General features: G+C 38.9%; 1 protein-coding gene across 2 annotated transcripts in view; it reads right to left on the bottom strand.

Annotated features, from left to right (window-relative positions):
• necab2 (N-terminal EF-hand calcium binding protein 2) overlaps positions 1-21,649 on the bottom strand; it is a 233,004-nt gene that overhangs the window by 42,732 nt on the left and 168,623 nt on the right. Inside the window, exon 9 of one of the 2 annotated variants that reach the window (XM_055008046.1) lies at positions 19,818-19,874. The exons of the other annotated variant lie outside the window; for it this stretch is intronic. Coding sequence (XP_054864021.1) covers positions 19,818-19,874 — 57 coding nt within the window. The remainder of the gene's footprint in view (positions 1-19,817; positions 19,875-21,649) is intronic. 2 annotated transcript variants of the gene reach the window in all.

Genomic DNA, 21,649 nt, shown 5'->3' with positions numbered 1-21,649 from the left:
AGGAAAAGTTGAGGTTTTATTAGTATGAAGTGATGCTTATATTAAACAATCTTTCCTTGTTGTATAAAGTGACAGTAAGTAGTATTTTACATAAAGACAATAAGAGATCTTAAGCAATAAAAAGCAACTTTGCTCCTTTCGGTCCACTGAGGGGTTTTGCAGATATTGACAACTTATGTGCTTTTTGGTATAATGAGCAGCTTATGGAGGCTGATATTAGCTTTTTAACTTTACCTACACCATGTCCCAAAAGTTTGTTCTCCCCAGAAAAACAAAGCTCAAAGACTGAATATGCAATATAATCAATTTGTTCAACAACCAGCATTTCCCCCTTTCACTTTGATCATGGAATGTACGAGGTTCTTGAGTGTGGATGGTTCTATCTTCCCCCACAGCCCTAGAGTTGAGCTGTTTCATGGTGGTGGGTGGTGGACTGGTAAAGACGCGACTGTTCAGGATTCCCCAACAGTTCTCAACTGGGCTGAAGTCAGGGGAGTTTGGTGGCCATTCCTCCTTATGCAGAAAGCCAGGTAGATGCTCAGAACAGCCAAATATTGTACATGTTGATTGCAGGTGTTTTTATTTTACTAAAGAATAATAATCAAAAAAATTAAACTTTTAAAATTTATAGCATTATGAAAAGAAGACCTTTCTGGGTTGTATGTAAATGATCACTTTATTCTACACATCTTTTTTTTAATGCCAAAAATTTGTCAGATTATGTAAAAAGCAAAATTCTCTGCTGCTTTGTGACTCAGCTGCATTCAAGAGTCGATTCAGAGATTTTCGACTGAACTCGGTTGAACTGTAGGCAGTGTTTACACAAACGCAGATATGAAACAAGCACCGGAATGAATAAAAACTGGAAGGAATAAAAAATATTATATTGATTGGCACCTGTGGGCACTTGGAAAAATGTTGTATGTATTGATTCCACTTGTTTTTCTTTTTTAAAGAAAGAAATAATCAAAGAAATGTAATATTTGTTTTTACCTTTTTAATGATTTATGACATTCTAGCTTTCCTGTAGTACACAACAGATCTCTTTGAGTTCTCTCTATTTCTAGTCATGCTTGTTCTCTTTCCATAGAGGTGCAGGACTTTAAATTGCAATAAAAAAAGAGCCCAAAGTGAGTAAAAACTACTTTCAGTCTCATTCATTATGTCGCCTGCTTCATCTGCATTCGTTCTGCCGTCTCTCACTTCCATTTACTTTCTCTTCGTACGGATCTATATATCTGACTCCGTCTCTATATATCTGACTCCGTCTCTATTGTACGTCAGTGCGTCTTAGTTACACTGACATTGTGATTCACGTTTATCGAGCCCTACATGTGTGTGAAATACTGCTGTGCTGACTGTGAGAGACAAATAAAGGCGGCGGGATTGACTCCAACTAAAAAAATAGCTGACGCTGTGGAGTGTGTGTGTATAAGTGTGTGCTTCGTGGCTTTGATCCTGAGGATCCTTTGGGGTAATTCTCTTGTTTTGCCGTTTGCTTTTATTCCCGCTGACCTTCTGCTTGCATAAAAATCTTCCACTTTCATCCTCACGAGTCGTGCAACGGGACGACCTGCTGCTGTGCGCTTCGTTTCTGGGTTTGGATGACTGCTAATAATTAAATACGGACCACAAAGAGAGAAGAGACAACAAGGCCCTTCAGTTGGGTTAGGTAAGACGTCGGCTGGGTAAAAGCCTGCAACAAAAGAGTCAATAAAGTCAATTAAAGTGAAAACGGAGGCAATAAAGTCAGAAAATATGGAGGTAAAAGAGCAAAAAGGCTGTCAGGTTTGCAGCCTAACTGGACTAAACTGTGTCGCAGGAGGAGGAGAAACAAACAGGGAGGAAGAGGGAAAGATGCAGCGTGGGTTTGTGGTTGATTAATGCACGTAGAAGCAGTTATTGAATTTACAGAGAAAACCTCCAGTGCCAAGAACACAAACAGCCACCAGGGGATTAGTTTGGGGCGATTCAGGGAACAAGCGCCACCGTTCATCCATCAAGATGGTGAAAAGATCCACATCTCTGAAAAAAAAACAACCCGCTGGACACAGTTTAGTCTGATCTGACCCTACCCTGTGTTTGGGGGTTTTTTGGTAGTATTTAGGCTATTTATCCATTGTAATGAATCGCAACATCAATATGCTGCAGGGAACTTCATTTGGAGACTGTAAACAAAAAAAGAAGCAGCTTCTTCTGGTCTTAAATCTGCTGTTACTCTATATTTTTTCCTTCTTTGCTCTCAGTAATCCCTTTGGCTCTCAGCTCTGAGCTCAAAATACTAAAGACATAAATCTTTAAAAATGCACCATGGAGATAAAGTTTCCTTAGTTTTAGCCCCCAAAATAGCTGTAGTTTTTAGCAAACAAGAGTAAGACGAGTGTATTTTCAGTTACGCAATTTTGTGCACGAGTGAGTTGTTACAGTGCTGGACACTGTATGCTGGACGAACTAAAAATAAGAGAGTGGACATGTTCTTTGTGATGAGGTAACCCTGTGCAACAATGGAGCAGAGGAATGAAATACATCAGACTTCTGGTGCACAGACAGCGTTTGTTGGTAGCATCAGTTAATGTTGAGTTTGGCCTGTTTATGGGATGTACTGAGGGTAAGAAAACCACAGAACAACACCAGTCTGATCCTTTAACAAACAGCTTACAGCACATTTACTATATTGCTTTATGGGAGTACATAAGATGTAATTCTGGCAAAACTACCGAGCTGTGCTCCATTTCCATACAACATATAAAGCTCCCAGTAGTCCTTTGAGTATGCAGCTTTTTCATATGAGTAAAGTCACCAAGTAAAGCATAAAACAACCTGTTTAAACCTTCTGAATACCAAAACCTGCTGGCGGCCTTGAAAGACACGTTATATTTTTAAGAAAACCAAATTTACACCATTTATCAAAGCTAGAAACTGTAGAGTTTTTAAAATCCCTTCTTCAAGCATTTTTAAAAAAAATCAGGCAGCTTTTCCTGCTTTTACATGAACTTTGATTTTCTTTAACACCCTTTTATTTTATTTATTTTAATTTTTTAAACCATTCCTATCCTGAAGTTATTTCATAGGTCTTTTATATATTTTATCTTTTTACCTTTCTACCTGCACCGGTTTTTATATAAATCTGTTTTTAAACTTCATGATTCACTTGCTGTCAAAGCACTTTGCAACATGTATTCTGATAAGTGCGATATAAAGTTTATTATTATTATTACTCTGCCAAGGAGGCGGCGCCTCGGCAGAGTTTTGTGACAACTGCTGTTGGTTTGTCTGTCTGTTTGTCTGTCTGTTAGCAACATTACTCAAAAACATCATGTTTAATGTGTTTCAACAGCATTTATTTCACAAAAATCTCTTGCCAATGCTAGTTCAGTGTTACGAATAACTGGAAGTTGTGCTCATAATTCAGATACTGTGGGGCCTGGAATAAGGTGGAGATTAGAGCCTGATTGGTTCCGCCAAGGAACATGGTGAAGTTACGTGATGATCAGTGTACATTTGTCTGTCTGTCTGTTAGCAACATTACTCAAAAGCGGGCTAACGGATTTGGATGAAATTTTCAGGGAAGATCAGAAATGACACAAGGACCAAGTGATTAGATTTTGGCAGTGATGCAGCTTATAGTCTGGATCCATGGATTTGTTAAAGATTTCTGTATCACTGCCAGATAGCGGCATGGCGTCACTGTAACTATGACAACAAGTGAACACTACATCAGCTGCCTGTTGACGATCACATGATTGCAATCCTACTACAAATGGACTTATCGGGACTGTCAGAAATGATACAAGGAACAATTAAATTGTGGGGGTGTTTCTGAGTCCCATCAATTCTTGCCACCCGCTACATACTTAAGTCACGGGATTCGGTAACGTACACATGAATAACACACAATCGTGCTCAGCACCAGGTCAATATGTTTGTGGAAAATCTATATTAAATGGCCACATTCTATGGTGCCGTGATTTCTGCCACAAATTTTTTTCAAAATTTCAGCCATCAGAAATGATATGATGACTGAGCAGCCTTGGTGGAGTACTGCACTCTCTGAGTGCTTTTCTTCTTCTTCTTATTATTATTATTACTAAAGACAAAGAATTAACTTCATGACAATCATGTGTGACATGTGGTTCTATTGGGAAAAAATAAACAAAATCTAAAGTTAAAATTGTGTGATATCTCATTAAAATCCCTTCATTTTGTACATCTCACCTAAACACTTGCCAATAAAACACCCATTTGCACCAGATCCTACAAAAAACACGATAAAGTCTGGATAAGTCGTGACTTATGTGATGCAATGCAAATTTATTCGGCTGAACTGCAGGCAGTGTCTCCACAGAACAGAGAGGAGACAAGATATAGAACAAGATAAAAAGTGATTGAGAAGAAAATGAAACCTACATGAGCAAAATGAATATTAAAAAAATCCAGTATTACTCAACAGCAGTTTACAAAGAAGATACATTCCACATGGTGAAATATCTTCCTAGCTGATATGTGGAATAGAGAGAAAAACACCTAGTTAATCGAATTTGTAAAGAATACAGCTTTTTTTTGGAGCTTATGGAGCTGAAGTACACCCTGCCCTCCTATATCCTACATTTCAGACAGTGAAGCTTTACATTAAGGTTTGCGACCACCTATGGAACTTTATGGAACAGCTTGCAATGCAGTTTTTTCCTTAATGCATTGCAGAGCTATTCAGTTGTCAAGCATATGCATTTCATTGATTTTAATAACTTTAATGTACTTGGAGGGTGCGATATCTGGGGAAAATGAGACTTGATATTGGCAGATCCTAAATATTAAATTACTTCGGATTGAATAGGAGGCAAAAAACACCTCGGAACTGTAATATCCCAGGTGAAAACTGCTGTATAGAGAGGCAGGTGGTGATACTGAATAGATCTAAAAAAGCAATTTGATTTCATTTAAATGTTAACGTTAGCAAGTCTAAAGTAGTCATAGTAACTTGCAGTTTGGTCCGTTTCTTGTTAATACTAAATAGAAAATACAAGCTCTTGCACACTAGCGGCAAAATGTGTTGGGGATATTTGTACACATTACTATCATATAATTGTCAGCATTACATTTTACTGCTCTATCTAGCCTCATTTAGTTTACTTGTATTTTAGTCATGTATCATACATATTATCTTATATTTGTATGCAAGCCAAAAAGCTTAAGAGTTTTAAGATAAAATAAGCCTTTACTAATCCCACTATGGAGAATTTTGCATTGTTTCAGCAGCAAAGATAGTCTAAACATATAAGGAATGTAGGATAAAAATACAATAAACCAAAATATAACAGAAGTACTAGTTCTAAAAATAACATTATTGCACATATCAGTAGTATTGCACACATTTTTGAGTGAACAGAAATACTGATAGAGCACAGATTACACCTAAGTAGAAAACTAAGCAGCATATATCCTCATGTATGTACAAAAATAAATACTACACAGGATTTCTACAGTGCACACTCTTCATATATTGTACCAAAGAAGTCTGACAGTTTTTTTTGGTGTGTTGCTAAGGACCTTTCAGCCAAATCATAAAGATGTTAAAAGCCTTTACAGTTGTTCAATGAGACTAAAACTGCACGGAAGGTTAAGCGAGACTCATATAATCCTCCAAAACCTGCAGAAACAGTGCTGTTTTGAGGAGTTTCCACACATCCACAGAAACTGTTGCATTGTTCCCAGGAGGAGGATGTCTCTCGCCTCCTTTTACCAGGAGGTCAGAGGTGAAACTCGGCTGCTGGCGGGGTTTCGTCGTCCTTGAGAACATTTCTAGTTAACAGAAAGTCCCGCAGCTCTCCTGCCTCCTTTAACTTTTCATGTAGTTTGAATCTGCAGGTCTGAAACATGAGCAATTTCACACCAATGCCTGCTCTCCTCAATATTTCAAGCATTCCTCCAGCAGGTGTTGTCCTCTCTTTCGGATTCTTTATCTCTTTCTATAACAGTAAATATGATATAAACGCTGCCGAGGCTTCACCTTCTGCAATATTCACTGCGTTCTTTGATTTTAAAACATCAATCTGAATTCAATAAGGATTCATTTCTCAGTCTTTTTTCCTTCCACGCTTTGATACAACCTTCAAATAACGACAGTGATGCCTCGTAACATTAAAACTCACAGCATAACCAACCGACTGCTGGCCTTTATGGCAGCTGGTGCTCTTTATGCGATGCGATATTATACCTTGTATTTGTCAAAACGTCCCCAAGAGAGCCGCTCTGATATTATTGGAGAAATCTTTGTGAGCTCGGTGCACTGAAAGCTGAAGGAAAGAGCTCATTTAGAGCTGAATTTAACAGTTAAAAGTAACTGAACTGTCATGTGTTGCTTCATGAGAGGAGAATAGCGGCAACCAGACGCTGGATGACGGATGTGAATGAAGAAAACGAATACGAGGAACCCTCTTTATATGAACACCTTTCGTGCAAAAGCAGCATCAACTGCTTCACTGGAGCACATCTGCAGGCTTCAGGAAGTCATGTGTAAGACTTTCACAACCTTTTACTTCTACATAGAACTGCAATTAAGATTAGTGTACAACCCTAAATAGAAGTGAAAAAAAAGGTAAAATAGTCTTTTGTTGAGGACGAAAGGTCACAAAAAGTAACAAGGCTAAAACACATTCGGTGACACGAGGCTGACAAATAGTCTGACATTTAGGAAAATATGCTTATTCACTTTCTCGTAGAGTCACCAACGTCATGTCTGCACACTAAAGGTCAAGTTAGAGCCAGTTTAGCTCTGCAAAGGACTTATTTGCAATTTTGCATGGATTGAAAAAGAGATTGTGGCTGTAAAAATCAAAAACTGTGTACAATTTAAACATATCTGTCATAGCTGTTGAGGTAGCCTCCTTATGCAGTGACACTCTGCTCCCAGTGCATTCAGAAAGAAGTTATGTGCAGATTCTAATGTCATAATAAGTGAGCTTAGAGGTGTTGCTATGTGTACGTTTCTATTAGTTCAACTGGCACCAAACACTTTCCCTGTTTTCAGTCTTTATGCTAAGCTAACAGATAGCTGGTCACAGTTTGGTGTTTTGGATGCCGTTAATCTTACGCAGCTCTACAAGAAAGGGAGTATGCATATTTCCAAAACAATCCCTTAAGAGTTGACGCAGCAGTTGAAAAAAGTGCATCTTTTTAAAGCACTAGTGAAACGCCAATGCAGTAATATGAGCCTGTGGTGGCGGATAATTGAGTAAAACTACATTTTCTTCTACAGCGGTGCATTTATGACAAAATATAGAGAGTCTGCATACAATGCCCATTATATTACAGTCTGACACCACTATAGAATGATGCCCTCTGCTGAATAAACTGCACAGTTGGAGTAACAACGCACCATTATTTGCAGTTGACACGCATTAGCTGTGAGATGGGACCCACTTCACTCTGAACCTGAGTCAGCACTGATGGCGTTTGAATTACCCATAATTCTCAGAGTCCATCTGAGCGAGAGCCGCGGTGGAGTGCGTGACCCGTTCGTATGCTAATATCCATATTTATAACCTCCTGATTTATTTTTCATGATGGTCTTCAAAGCGTCCTGAATGTCCCTCTGTGAACTTTACTGTCTCCTGTAACCTCCTGACTGTCTGTTCCGTTTATCTACATCTTACTGCAGTGTACATTATATATTTAAGCCATTTATTCCTCTCTGTTAGTCTCAGCTGGCATCTTTTCTTTGCTGATGCCTTTATTTCAGCTTCAACTTTCTCCCTCCACTCACTTTTTCCAGCCCTCGCACTTGTTTTTAAATGCCAGCTTGTTTCCCACACATTCCTTTCATTAATCTGCTTTTATCTTAATTGGGCTGTTCTGTTTATTAATCCACAAAGTAGTTAGGATCATATATCTTAGCTTGGAGGGATTGCAAAATATCTTTAGGGACTGCAGAAAATTTGGCAGAAAAAATGGCTGAAATGTGATAGATGTGTCAAGCACTATAACACTGTTTTTTCTCCACTTTTTTAAGAACTCCAGGATAAATTAGCTTGGTCAGAAATTCATATTGCCCAGAAGATGAACACCGTCAAATATCACCCAAGAATTTAGTGGAATAAACACATTTTTTGACACAAAATGTATCTGTCAAAGCTGTTGAGCTAGCCTCCTTGCACGGTGATACTCTGCTCCCAGTATTCCTGCAACATTTGTAACACTACCTGGAAATTCATAGTGCCCAGAAGATAAACACTGTCAAATATCATGCAGGAATTTAGCGGAATTAACTTATTTTTTTCATTAACTTACACTACATCTATCTGTCATAGCTGTTGAGGACCAGAAATGTGCAGAAAGCTGCTTTAAATGCATTTTTGAAGGGAAACAACAGTGCAGATGAAAGCTGGCATTTTTCTGAGATAAATCGGTATCACACATAATCTTATTTTCTCATTGTGTGTGTGTCTTTTAGTCCATTGTGACTGTGATTTTTAACTGTCAAAAATGACGCTAAGACAATCTTTGTACCCTGGTGGTGTACAGATTTGATGAAAATATAAAGAAAGACGATGTTTCACTTTTTGTGTTGTTGGGATCATTTTAGGAAAAGCCTTCGAATTTCAAGTTAAAAAAAGGTTATTTAGGGGTTTTTCTCTGCTGTTAAACATAGTGGCCGGGTCATTTTTGACTCTAAGTCAACACAAGGTTAACCCTTGTGTTGACTTAGAGTCAGGTTCTCATTTGAGATTTTGAGTGAAAAACCTCAATAAGAGTTGAGATGTTATGGATGAATTGCCATTAATTTATGCTTAATGTGAAATGTTTTCCTTTTAGCAATCATCTAACTCAGGTGAAAAGGTTAAAAAAAACAGTGTGTGTAATATCCAGGTCAGCTGCATTTATATGATGCATTTCCTGGAAAATCAAACCTTGAGGACAGATAATTTAGCGGCTGCCGCTTTCCAAGAGGGGGGGGGGGGGATCAGAGTGTTGGCGTCGGTTTGTGCTCAGTGCCTTCTGGTTAATTATGTGTTTCATTTAGATAAACAGAACTGTGCAAAGATATTGCATGCAATGATAAAAAAAAAGGAGGAAAAACAACAAATCCACACTGGTAAGATTTAAAAGTCGCTCCAGGCTCTATTAAAAACATCCCTTTTTAAAAAACAGAAGCACACTTGTGTCCCTGTGGCCTTTTCTACTTTCTCCATCCTGCTTTTTTTATTATCTTTCTTTCATTACCCGATAATCTGCCCATCCATCCCACGCACCTCTTTACATTTTCCCCTTTCTTCTTGTTGTTTTCTATCAGCTCCAGCTTCTCCTGGTTTTTATTACTTCTCCTGATGTGCCTCTCGGGGATCAAAGGACTGGAAACATACAGTGGATGTGATTGATTTTCCTACTTCACATGACAGGAATAATCACAAGTGTCCACTACAGGTAAAATGCACATGCTAATCCAGCATCTCGTGTGGTATATGATTTCCTGTGTGGCGTTGTCATGCAGAGGGGAGGGATGATTGGTTTGACAGACTGAAAGGGGAGAGGAGATGATGGGTAATCACGTCTTTCTCCTGGTGAAGTGTGGAAGGTCAGAGGCGACCGGATAGGAGGACGAGGAGGGCCGGAATTATGTAAAGGTTGAAGCAGAGCGTGACCTTGTTGGAAAGGAATGTGTTCAGAGGCGAGAACGGGCTGTTAGCGAAGACAACAGGTCATCCAGAGGTGGCGTACACTCGGCTGTGGGGTAGGAGGGTGAGATGAAGGGGTAAAAAGGGGAGGTGAAGAGGGATGGCAGGAAAATAAAGGGGAGATCTCACTTTTATTACATGTTCTGTGTCTCTCTGCAAGCCTGGGAGCGAAAGGCCAGATTTATTCTTATGCTCTCAGAAGCTTTCTGCTGATTTATTCATCATTCGCCGGCCCGCACCCACAGTTTGTGTGTAATCAGTGTTGAACAGAGGACGCAAATAACTGGAGGAAATAATAACACATCTGGTTAATGGAGAGTTTCCTAAAAGGTGCGGGCGATTTATGAGGTTTCTGTGGAGATACTTTCTGAAAAGCAGATGCAGATTGCTGCTGATTTATAACTGAAGGCTGCAGCAGAAGAGAATATCACATATTTTGCAAGGAAAAGAGAGAAGGTAATGAATGAACACAACAGGAGAGATAGTTGTTCTGTGGATTAGTCAGATATTTTTTGTAAATTGTGGAGGCTGCTATGATTTTTAAAAGTGATTTCAAGGTAAAAATGAGTAACAGACATTACATTTTCAGGGCCACTGAAGTATAATTCTACTTCCAGCATCACTACATTATTTTTGTTATTTCTTTTCTTTGCTTTCTGATTGAATCCCATGACGACGGAAATTGTGTTGGTCTGAGAATCAGGAACATCCTGTTTCAGACTGATGACGGAAAAAAACAGTTCATGCATCTGTGATTTCTAGGCTGGACTTGGTTCCAATAATTTCCGGCTGATTCAAAATGATGCAGCCAAAGCTCCGTACGAAAGATCATATATTTCCCACATTAGTTCCCTTTATGGACTCCAGAATGGTTTAAAATCGTTTCTTTGCGCATACAAAACTCTTAATGACCAAGCGCCATCTAATCTTATAGACATTCTTGTACCATATTATAGCAATTGAACATTTTGTTCTCAGATTGCAGGTTCACTTTTGGTTTCTAGAGTTGAATGGGAGGCAGATCCTTCACTTATCGCACTCCTCTGTTGTGGAATCAGCTCTAGGTTTGGGTTCAGGAGGAAGAAACCATCTCTACTGTTAAGATTAGGCTTCAAACTTTCTTCTTTGATAAAGTTCATATAGTTGGAGCTGCACAGGTGACACTGGACCATCCCTTAGTTATGCTGCTATAGGTTTGGACTGCTGGTGCCTAGCATGTCACTAACTTTGCATCTTCTTTCTCTTATAGTTGTAGTTTGTAGTGATTTGTTCTCTCTACGGGTATCTCTGGATCTGCAGCGCTTCAATAAACACTCCACAGTGTTTATTGATCTCTGATGGACTGTTCGTTTTCTATCTGCTATTCTGTTCTATTCCCTTCACCCTCACCCTCACCAGTCAAGGAAGATGTCTGCCTTCCCTGAACCTGGTTCCGCCTGAGGTTTCTAGATAGTAAAAAGGAGTTTTTCTTCCAATTATTGCAGAGTGTTGCTCAGATGGAATCCAAAAGAATCTTTAGATCCGTTGGGTTTGTCAGTTTCATATTATCAGGTCTTCACCTTTTTATGTGAAGTGATAGTATGAATAAATTGGTTCAACTGATAGGTATTGAATAAAGCATATTACTTACATTCAGAGAGAAATCGTAGATGTAGTCATATTATGCACAGAGCAGTAGGGAAGAAAAGATCATTTTGACCTGTAGATTCTCAAAAGCCTGAGTGAGGAAATGTATTATCTTCCAAGGTTAGAAGTATATTACTGTTCAAAACTGCATGATACGGTCAAGTAACTCCAGCAGATAAGTATTTTTCTCACCACGTCTGTAGTAATGTATTATATTTCAATATTAAGGATGACACAACATTGTTCTAACTTTGGGTGGCTGTAACTTCTCCCTGACCATAAGCTCAAACACTAAATATCCCCATAAATGACATTTGAAGTGTTGTGTTTGTCTTTTTCCCACAAGTCACAGCAAACCTGTTGAAATCAGCTGCAGTACTTTCAGTACCTTTGGTAGCATGAAACAAAAATATAATCGCCTTTTCAGAATTTTGGTATCGACTTGGTTCTGAATTCTCAGCTCTGATAAAGTCTCTATTTAGTATTAGACCAGTTTAATAGCCCAGAGTGTTACTGTTCAAATAATTGGTAGGATCACCTGTAGGAGGCACCTTTAGGAGGTGGAGTAAAATGGATTTTTGAGGTTTTACAGACTCTGTTCTGCAGACCCTTCACATATCAGATTTATCTTTTGTACTTTCTGTTATTTGAAGAACAAAAGCTGTGTGATTCAGTAAAGTTTCGGTCCATGTTATTTGGTTCCTACGAAGCTAAAAGTGGATGTTTGATGTTGAAAGTTCTTGTAGACTGAAGAGGACAAAAGAAAACAACAGAACACCCACCACTGAAGTTTGAACTGTGACCCTTTAAACTCTCTTGTTCTGCTCTGTGGGCAGAACCATCTACTTATGGCTGCATGTACAGTACGTACTGTGAATCTAACCTCGAACCTGACAGAATTTGCCAAAAGGATTTTATATATATATGTATATATATATATATATATATATATATATATATATATATATATATATATATATATACATATAAAGTTTCACTTTCGATGGAGTCAAAAGCATCTTTAAAACATTTGACTTCAAGAGTTAATCTCAACATCTGAGGAAAGGCTTTGCTGTAACTGTAAAGAGGTCAGTGTCTGTATTAAGCACAAGCTAAAGTGCGAGTGTGAAAAGGTTGTGGATGAAAGCGTATCTAAGTATAGTTTAGTGAATTCCTCTATGCAGGTAACCTGCAGAGGGTCACTGCCTGAGAGGAAAATACAACTCTGGATGGATCTAAACTACTTTAAAAACCAAAAGTCTGCATGCTATTGTGGAACGGAGAAGGTTTTAAGGTGGAACAGCGAAATATGTGCATTTAAAAACCCAGTGCAACATCTCTTTTCCTGCATTTATTACTCCGCCAAGGAATGGCAGAGTTATGTGATGATCAGTGTACGTTTGTCTGTCCGTCTGTCTGCCTGTCTGTTCACAACATTACTCAAAAATGGATTAACGGATTTGGATGAAATATTTAGGGAAAGTCAGAAATGACACAAGGACCAAGTGATTACATTCTGGCAGTGATGCAGCTTATAGTCTGGATCCACGGATTTGTTGAAGATTTCTGTATCATTGCGAGATAGCGGCACAGCGTCACTGTAACTATGACAACAAGTGAACACTATGTCAGCTGCCTGCTGATGATCACATGATTGTGATCCTACTACAAATCTACCGTTGCAGACTTATTGGGACTTATCTGTCGGAAATGATACAAGGAACAATTGATTAAATTGTGGGTGTGTTTCTAAGTCCCATCACTTCCTGCCGCCCGCTACACATTTAGGTCATGCGATTCAATATCCGTCCATAACATACACATGCAGAACACACGCATGTGCCCAGCACAAGGCCATTTTGTTTGTGGGTTCATCTATATTAAATGGCCACATTCTATAGTGCCATGATTTCTGCCACAAATTTTTTCAAGATTTCAGCCGTCGGAATTGATATGACGACTGAGCAGCCTTGGCGGAGTGCTGTGCTTTTCTTGTTAAAATATATGCTGTTTTTCTACTTATGGACAAACCTGTGCAATATAGATAAAAAACTGTGCAATACTGATACTTCTCTCAGTATTTGTAATTGTAAAAAGAATCACTGCAATACCACTGATACGTGCAATACTGTAATTAGAACTAGTACTTCTGTACATTTTGGTTTATTTTTTATTTTTGAACTGATATTCCTTAAACAATAGCACTGTTTACTGCTGAGACTACAAATTTCCCCATTGTGGGGTTAATAAAGACTTATCATTACCTCATCTTATCTTGTCTTTTCGCAACTTATTACATCACCATGATGTAATCTGACTTGAGCACAAACACGAGACACCATCAACACTACTAATACACAAGTTTATAATTTGTAAAACCACTAATGCAGCAGTTTAAATCCTGGATCAGACCCACTGTGTGTTCTATACCCTTAACTATAGTCTTCACAAATTCCTAATTGCATTGTTTCAAGTCAAGATTTTGATTTGAAATCAATGGAACATCAGCCCTAATAAAAAGTTACACAAGCTGCACTGTGTTTTGTGTGAAAACAAATGCAACATATGCTTAAAAACACAAACCTACAGTATTAGCGCTTTAAAATGTTGCGAGTTTCCACATTTAATTGCACGGACCGGTTTTGTGCATCAACACTACACTTTTACACATTTTCGAAGCTCTGAGGTAGTGAGATGAAGCTGGTGCTGCATTACCATGGGAACTGTAGCGAAGTGTTTTCCCAGTCTGTGTGAATGCACAAATACAATTACCTCACAGGCATAAATGTCCCCACCAGATACTATTTACTTTGTTTTGTAAAACAGACCTCCCAATAACCAAATGGACCCTGGAAAGCGAGGTAATTGCCGATAGCTACTCCTCTAATTGCCTCGAAGTGTTTTAGGGGGATGTTTTTTTTTCCTTTTTCTTGTTTAAAACATAATATTCTCACTGGTTCCTCAATTATATTCTCTTACTTTTGGTCTGTTCCTTGTCCTCTTGTCTTCATATAATTGCACTTTGTCGAGTGTTTTAGCAGCATTTCCTGGAGATGCGTTTTGAAGACGAATCAGAACTTGAAACTTCTCTCCCTCGGTGAATGTGAGGAGTCTCTAATAACCTTTTTGTGTCTGTGGCCATGACAACAGGACAATTTCATTAGGGCTCTCACAGCTTCCCAGCAGCTAATGGGGAGCCATAAGTGGCCCGACTGCTGTGGGCAAAAGTGTAATAGGTGATTATCACACTGTTTTTCTGCAGAGAGAAGATCTGGTGTTTACCTTCCTGAACTACAGATCTTAGACTAGATGTAACATCCACAGTGTGTACAAAAAAAAACATACATACTGTACGGCATTTCACAGAAACACACCACGGCATTTATGAAAGACTATGTGGTGATAAAATATGTATCTATATGTACTTTAGACCAGATAACACATGTTTTTCTCTAGCAACTCAACTCCTACCTGCTACCTGCAAAATGTCCCAAAAATACTAAAGACACCACACACAGTCTATAATTCAACATGAGCCAACTCCAGCCTGGCCAAAACATTGACAAAGAGTCACACAATGACAACAAAGAAGCACAAAACATCTCCGACAAGCTACAAAGCGACAACAAAACGGTGCAACATGAAAAAAATAGAAGCAAAATGACTACAAAGAGGTGCAAAGAAGCAGAAAACAATTGCAGAAGCCAACAAAACTACAAGAAACTACAAATTGTTTTGCATCTTTTTCAGTCTGGTCACACGTAGAAGAGGTGAGGACTTGTTGACCTCTAATTTTTCCAAGACTCTATGGGTTTCTCTGGTCCAGACGGACAATGTCTTTACACCTGAATCCCAGTATTGTATGAACTGCAATGAAATTTTGTGTGAGATATCTGCCCTCAGACTTCCTCTAGTGTCACTCTAAGGTGGACATATACTATGTTTGTCCTAAATATAAATGGCAGTGACTCTTAATCAAAATCCATAAGCAGGTGAAAATATTAATGTGTACAGTAGTTTGGTTTATAACTGCATATCTTCAAGACTAGAGCTAATTACTAAATATTAGCATGGTAGCATATTCAACCAAGACGATGAACGTGGTAAAGATTAAGTAAGAGAGCAGCAGCGATGTGGCAACCAGACACTATGGAACATTAATGGAATTTGCCAACATGTAGTGATGAGAGTCTAAAAAAACCATTTGGGACACAAAGAGGGCAAATTCTCAAGTTAAACTGATCTCAGCTTTGAGGCGACTACCAATGGGAGCAAATTATGCCAGTGATTGATGTATGTGCCATGACTATGTTTCACAAATGTTTACCACAAGGAAACAACATCGTCAGCTTTGGTTCATCCCACTTGAACTACAGCTAAGTAGAAGACAGGCTTCTCATTCTTGTCTCAAACAAATGTGAATTGTACACCTGCATTCACAACTCACATCTTATCAAATTTCTCAAAAAGTAACAGCTTTGATCTATAAATGATATTATGTGTGAAGTGATACAAATCAAACACAGCTGAATTGTCACTGCTAAAGTGTAAGCTAGCCAGTTTTACTGCAAAACTAATTATTCTGCTATAGTGGGGAAAAACGCTTTGACTTGTTTTTCTTTAAACCAATCACAACTGTCGTGGGCAGAGCTCAGCCCAGGATGCAGCAATGATGCCCCGGCAAACAGAGATATGGAATTTTTTTGGTAGAACATTTGCATGCAGGGATGCAAAATTGCTGCTAAAATGGCTAACTTCGTGAAAGAACCAAGCAGACTCCAAATCTTTAAGGCTGCCACCATTGCATGTCGCTAACTTTGTGTCTTCTCTCTTTCATAGTTTTTGTATGTGTTTTCATCTTCTCTACAGGTATCTATGGCTCTGTGGCTGCACATTTCTGATCTACAGTTTTTAGCCTCGATGACTTCCAAACTGTTTATTGCTCTCTGAAACACTGTCTGTTTTCCATCTGCTGATCTGTTCTGTCCCATCCACCCTCACCCAAACCAGTCGAGGCAGATCTTCCTTCCCTGAGCCCACCCGGGTAGTGAAAGAGGAGGAGAAAGCCACATTATCTGTGTGCAAAATGGCAATCTCATACCCATAATCTTCATTTGGTAAGTCAGACTAACAAGCGATCAATTGTGGGCTATAGGGCTTAATATCTGCTAAACATTAACATGTTAGCGTTGTCGTTCTGCACATGTCAGCATATTGTTGCAAAGAATTATCAAAAATCACTGTGCTTAAATCCAGCCCCTCTGGGGCATCAGCATGGTACAGACTATTAATCTTGTCTTAATAATGTATATTTTAATCATTTGGAATTATTTTTGAGGCTGATAATATTACTGTGTCTTATTTATTTTCATTTATTTTCAGTGTTTCTTTTCTATTTCATCCTCAGTTGAGAAACACTTTATAAAGTCTGCTTCAGTGTCTATAAATTCCTATTCACACAGGACCAATATTACCTGGAGACCCCATGAGATTTAGAAATCATGCCTCCACATCTGTGTTTAATGTGCGCATTCTGATGGGATTAGCAAAGCCTGTGTTTTACTCACATTTACCGACATTATCTGTGGATATATTAATAGGCTGCCACACGATCACTGGTGAGTGTGTTGAAAGACAGCACGGTGTTCCTTCCTGCTCTCTGCCATACATGTCATCCATCTAATCATTCGTAATGATTTTGCACTTTATGTAGTGACACACCTCCTTAGTTTTGCACCAAAAATTCTGCAAACGGCCATTTCTAATTGCCAGTGCACCCGCCATAATTCTCAAGCTGGAAAGAGGCAGAAGAAAAGTGGAAAGAAAACAAAAGAACGTGCAAAAAGGGGCAATCGGCACAGCATAAGAACTATTACAGGATCTCTGTGTTTGGTTACATGTGGCAAGTCTGCATTGGTATTTCTACTGTAAAAGTTCAAGATATGTCAGATACGCAAGCGATCGAGTATACAGATGACTTCCACAGGATCGCCGATAATAGGAGTAGCATGTTACTAGAGCGTAAGTCTACAAAAACGCAACTAAATGCTAATTATATTCAGTGTTTATTGATGATTATTCCAATTCACAAGTTCATGAGATGAATTAATGGGCTCTGAATAGCCAGAGCCCAGTGTAATGGCTGTTCATAATGACAGCTGTTACGGCAGTGCTGGAGAACTGATGGTATTACACATGTACTTCATTTTTCTTGTCATTATTGTCTAATGAGAGGTGGAGCAGGCAGAAATATTCATACGTCTCCATTTATGGCTAACCCAGGCAGGAGGCAAGGGACTCATGCATGCGTGTTCCCCAATGATTGAGATTCACAAATCAAAATTCTTCGTACACAGCTTTATAATTCTAATGATAAGAAAGTTTACAGAGGTTTTTGTCTTTGAGCAGAGTTTCAGTGTTACTGGCTGGTGCTTCATGTATAAATAAACCACGCTGAATAGATTTTTCCAGGGTTCATTTGTCACTTGGCCTGGTGCAAGTCTACTGTAACTGTATACAGGTGCCAGAGATATCCTTCAGTCTGTTACAAGCACGAATCAATGCCGTGAACTACACCATCTAAACCAGTGTTTCTCAAATAGTGGGGCGCGCCCCCCTGGGGGGGCACAGAGGCATGTCAAGGGGGGCGCGGGCGACTGGGAGGAAAAGGTCCTTCAACGCGGAACTAATTAGCTGAACTATTGTTTTAACGTCGGCCTGTTTTTCGCGGCGTACAACAATACTGAAATTGTGCTGGCCCATAGACTGTATATGCCATAGATATAAAAAAAATATATATATTAATAATAATAATGATCTTCTGTATATATTTATGGTATATGCACTGGCCGTTGAGACTCCGAAGTACAGACTCCTGAGAACAGGAGAAGGCATCGTTAATGTGCAGTCGGAACACCAGCGTACTTGATCACGTCACGTACTCGGCTCATCTCCTCCGATTATTTTTACCAGCAATGTCAAACATACGGCCTGTGGGCCAAAACCGGCCCACCAGACGGTCCATTTCGGCCCGCGGGACGACTTTACAAATGATAAAAATCACAACAACATTAACTGTAAATTGTAAATTTGTAAAACTGTAAATTTAAAATAATTTCTAGAACTTGACAAGTTGTTCTGATCATGAAGTAAAATACTAGATTGTTCAGTACCAGATACCTGTGACTGAATGTTTTGTGTTTTTATAGATAAACTGTTATCTGGCAGTTACAATGCATGTGTACATGATGAACTGAGGCATAATAGGCTACTGTTGAAACTGAACTTGTTTTCCTTAAGAAATTTCAGATTCATAATATTTTGTAAAAAGATAGTTCATTAAATGTGAACATTTTCAGAATGTACTTTTTTTGGAACTAAAACAAAGGGGACTTGTGGTTATTTATAGGTTATTATGCTGTGATTTTACTGGTGGGGCCCACTGGAGATCAGATTGGGTTTATGTGGTCCCTGGACTAAAATGAGTTTGAAACCCCTGATCTTTACTGTGAAAAACAACAAAATGGAATCAGATAAAATAACACAGCCCTGAATATTCATGTTTTCACAGTTTATTTATATATATATATATATATATATATATATATATATATATATATATATATATATATATATATATATATATATATATATATATACACGCACGAAGTTATTGGGGGGGCACGAAAGTTTTTTGTCCTCTGAAGGGGGGCCCGACAGAAAAAATTCGAGAATCACTGATCTAAACCAACATATACAACAGACACACCCGAGCTCTTCTTACTGCAGCAAGCTTTTCTTATCTCATGTGACTTCCTTTTATTACACAGGTCTTACAGGTGCATACAACTACAATAAATCCATATTTTCCAAAGAGACAGATTAGTTTTGGCTTTTTTAAGGCATCTGTATATAGCTTTTGACTCTATTTACTGCCCTCTTGTAGTCTAATCATTACTTCACTGAAGGCATGATATTTGCGATAAGCCTCTTGGCTGGAATTATATCTGAAAATGGTGTCAAATATTTGAGCTCATGTAGCTGAAAAACTGTTGACATATGATTCAATCCGAAGCAGGCTTGAAAAGAAGTCAGTACTTGCGGCATTTTTCGCATCAACCACCGATCATTACACACAACTTCAAGAGGCTGCATGTGTTTCAGACTGCTGTTATTTTCTCTGTGGGTGTTAGATATTGTAAGATAGTGTGAGGCTATTAATTCTACTGTACAATATGTTATAAATTATTCAGGTCTAGACAACAAAACACACACATTTCCTGGGAAATAATTCAAAAGATCATGTCGCTACCGCTGAGACTTGGATTATTTTTGGACAGTGTTGCTCGTGCACAAGTGTTGTGCTATGTTAATTGCATCACGGAGGCATGTCTCGAGGCACAAAGGTTTGCAATGGTGATTATTGTCTTTTGTGAGGCAGCAGTAAGTGGTGCAGGACCTGAGGCTGTGTGCTGCAGTGTCATGTACAACGGTTATTGGTTTAGGGTTTAGTCTACTTACTGCGCTGGTGGTGCCATCTGTGTCTGTTAGCCTCTGGTGCAGATCAAACCAGACCGTCTGCAAGGAGAAGCACAACAACAACAACAGCGGCAACGTGTCAATCAACGAGACCAACGACAGCAACTACTACAACAACAGCTCGAAGCAGACATTAGTCACTCAAAGCGACAGGTTTTCGTGGACATGCTGAGAGTGGAGACAGACATGAAAGCAGGAAAGGATGGGTTTTGGAGAGTGAAGTAAAGTTAGGTGGAAGCCGAGGAGATTCGGAATCGGAAAGGAGGTGGATGCATGGAAGTAAGAGAAACGAAAAAAATGAGAATATGCATGTATGTGTCAGCTTTTAAGATGAAAAACACAAAAACATGCCAAATGTAATGCAAGTAAAAAGAAGGTACAGATGCTACAGTTGTGCAAAAGAAGTTAGTAGTGGTAGGATTTAGAAAGAAGCAGCTAGAGGTGGTTGGATGTAGTAAGACTGAGCAAGAGATTATAGAATTGGTAGGAAGGACGTAGAGATATTAGTTAGGAGTTAAGAGGTCAAGTTTTAGCAAGAAGTGGTAAGGTTTAGTAATGAGAAGGTAGACATTCTAGAGTTTAGTAAAAAGGAAGTAGAGGTGGTTAGATTACAAAGAATGAAGTACAGTTGGTAGGGTTTAGTCAGAAGAACTAAGAGGTGGTACAGTTTCGTAACAAGGAGATCATGGTGTTTAGTAGAAAGAAGCTACAGCCAGCAGGATTTAGTAAGAAGGTGTAAGAGGTTGTAGGGTTTCAGGGTGAAGGATCTAGTGGTGGCAAAGTCTGGTACAAAGGAGCTAGGGGTGGTAGAGTTTAGTTTGAAGAAGGTATAGGAGGAGGTAGGGTTTAGAAAGAAGGAGATAGAAGTCATAGGGTTTAGTAAGACGGAAGTAGATTTTCTTTAAGTTATTTTTTTGGGACTTTTATCATTAATTATTATATATTTATTAGAAAATAAATAAAGCCAACTTCTGTTGGCTTTATTAGACAGGAAAGTAGGGAGAAGAATGGGGGTAGGACCTGCAGCAAAGGGCCATGAGCTGGAATCGAACCCAGGCCTGCATCAGGGACTTTAACCCCTGTTCATGGTTCACCCGCTCAACCAGTTGAGCTATCTGGGTGCCCCAGGGTTTTAAGAATTAGTAAGAAAATGCTAGAGATGGTAGGATTTAGTACAAATAAATTTGTGGTAGTCGAATCTAGTAGAAAGGAGCAGTTGATAGGTTATAAAAAGAAGGAGCTAGTGGTGGTAGGGTTTAGTAAGAAACAGCTACAGATCATAGGGTTAAGTAAAAAGGACGTGGGGGTGGTAAGATTCAGTAAGAAGGACGTACAAGTGGTAAAGGTAACAAAGGAGGAGTAACAGGTGATAGGGTTTAATAAAAAGCTGCTAGAGGTGGTAGCATAGAGCAAGAAGGAACTAGAGATGGGATGACTGAGTTATGATTTAGTGAGGAGGAGCTGGAGGTTGTAGGATTTAGTATGAAACAGCTAGAGGTGGTAGGGTTTAGTAAGAAGGAGCTTTGTGCATAATACTGAGACTGACCCCCATCCTTAGCTAGTATTACTATCCTTGCCAATATTCTATCCTTGCACACCAGATTTGCAGTTTAAAATTACAACCACAGTAGATTTATTGTGATAAATTCTAGGTCAGTGGTTCCCAACCTGTTTGACTTGGAGCCCCCCCTATAAGATGCACCCCCAGCCCCAAATAACACAATTCTGTCTTGTCCTTCAATAAAGCCAAATTTAAGGTAACTCTCGAGGTATAGCCGGAGTTTTTTTTTTTTAGAGGTACTGATGAATCTTCA

This window comes from Amphiprion ocellaris, chromosome 3 (genome assembly GCF_022539595.1).
Source record: "Amphiprion ocellaris isolate individual 3 ecotype Okinawa chromosome 3, ASM2253959v1, whole genome shotgun sequence".
Classification (NCBI taxonomy): domain Eukaryota; kingdom Metazoa; phylum Chordata; class Actinopteri; family Pomacentridae; genus Amphiprion; species Amphiprion ocellaris.
The sequence above is the reverse complement of the archived record's forward strand: the minus strand, read 5'-3'. Positions and strand labels throughout refer to the sequence as shown.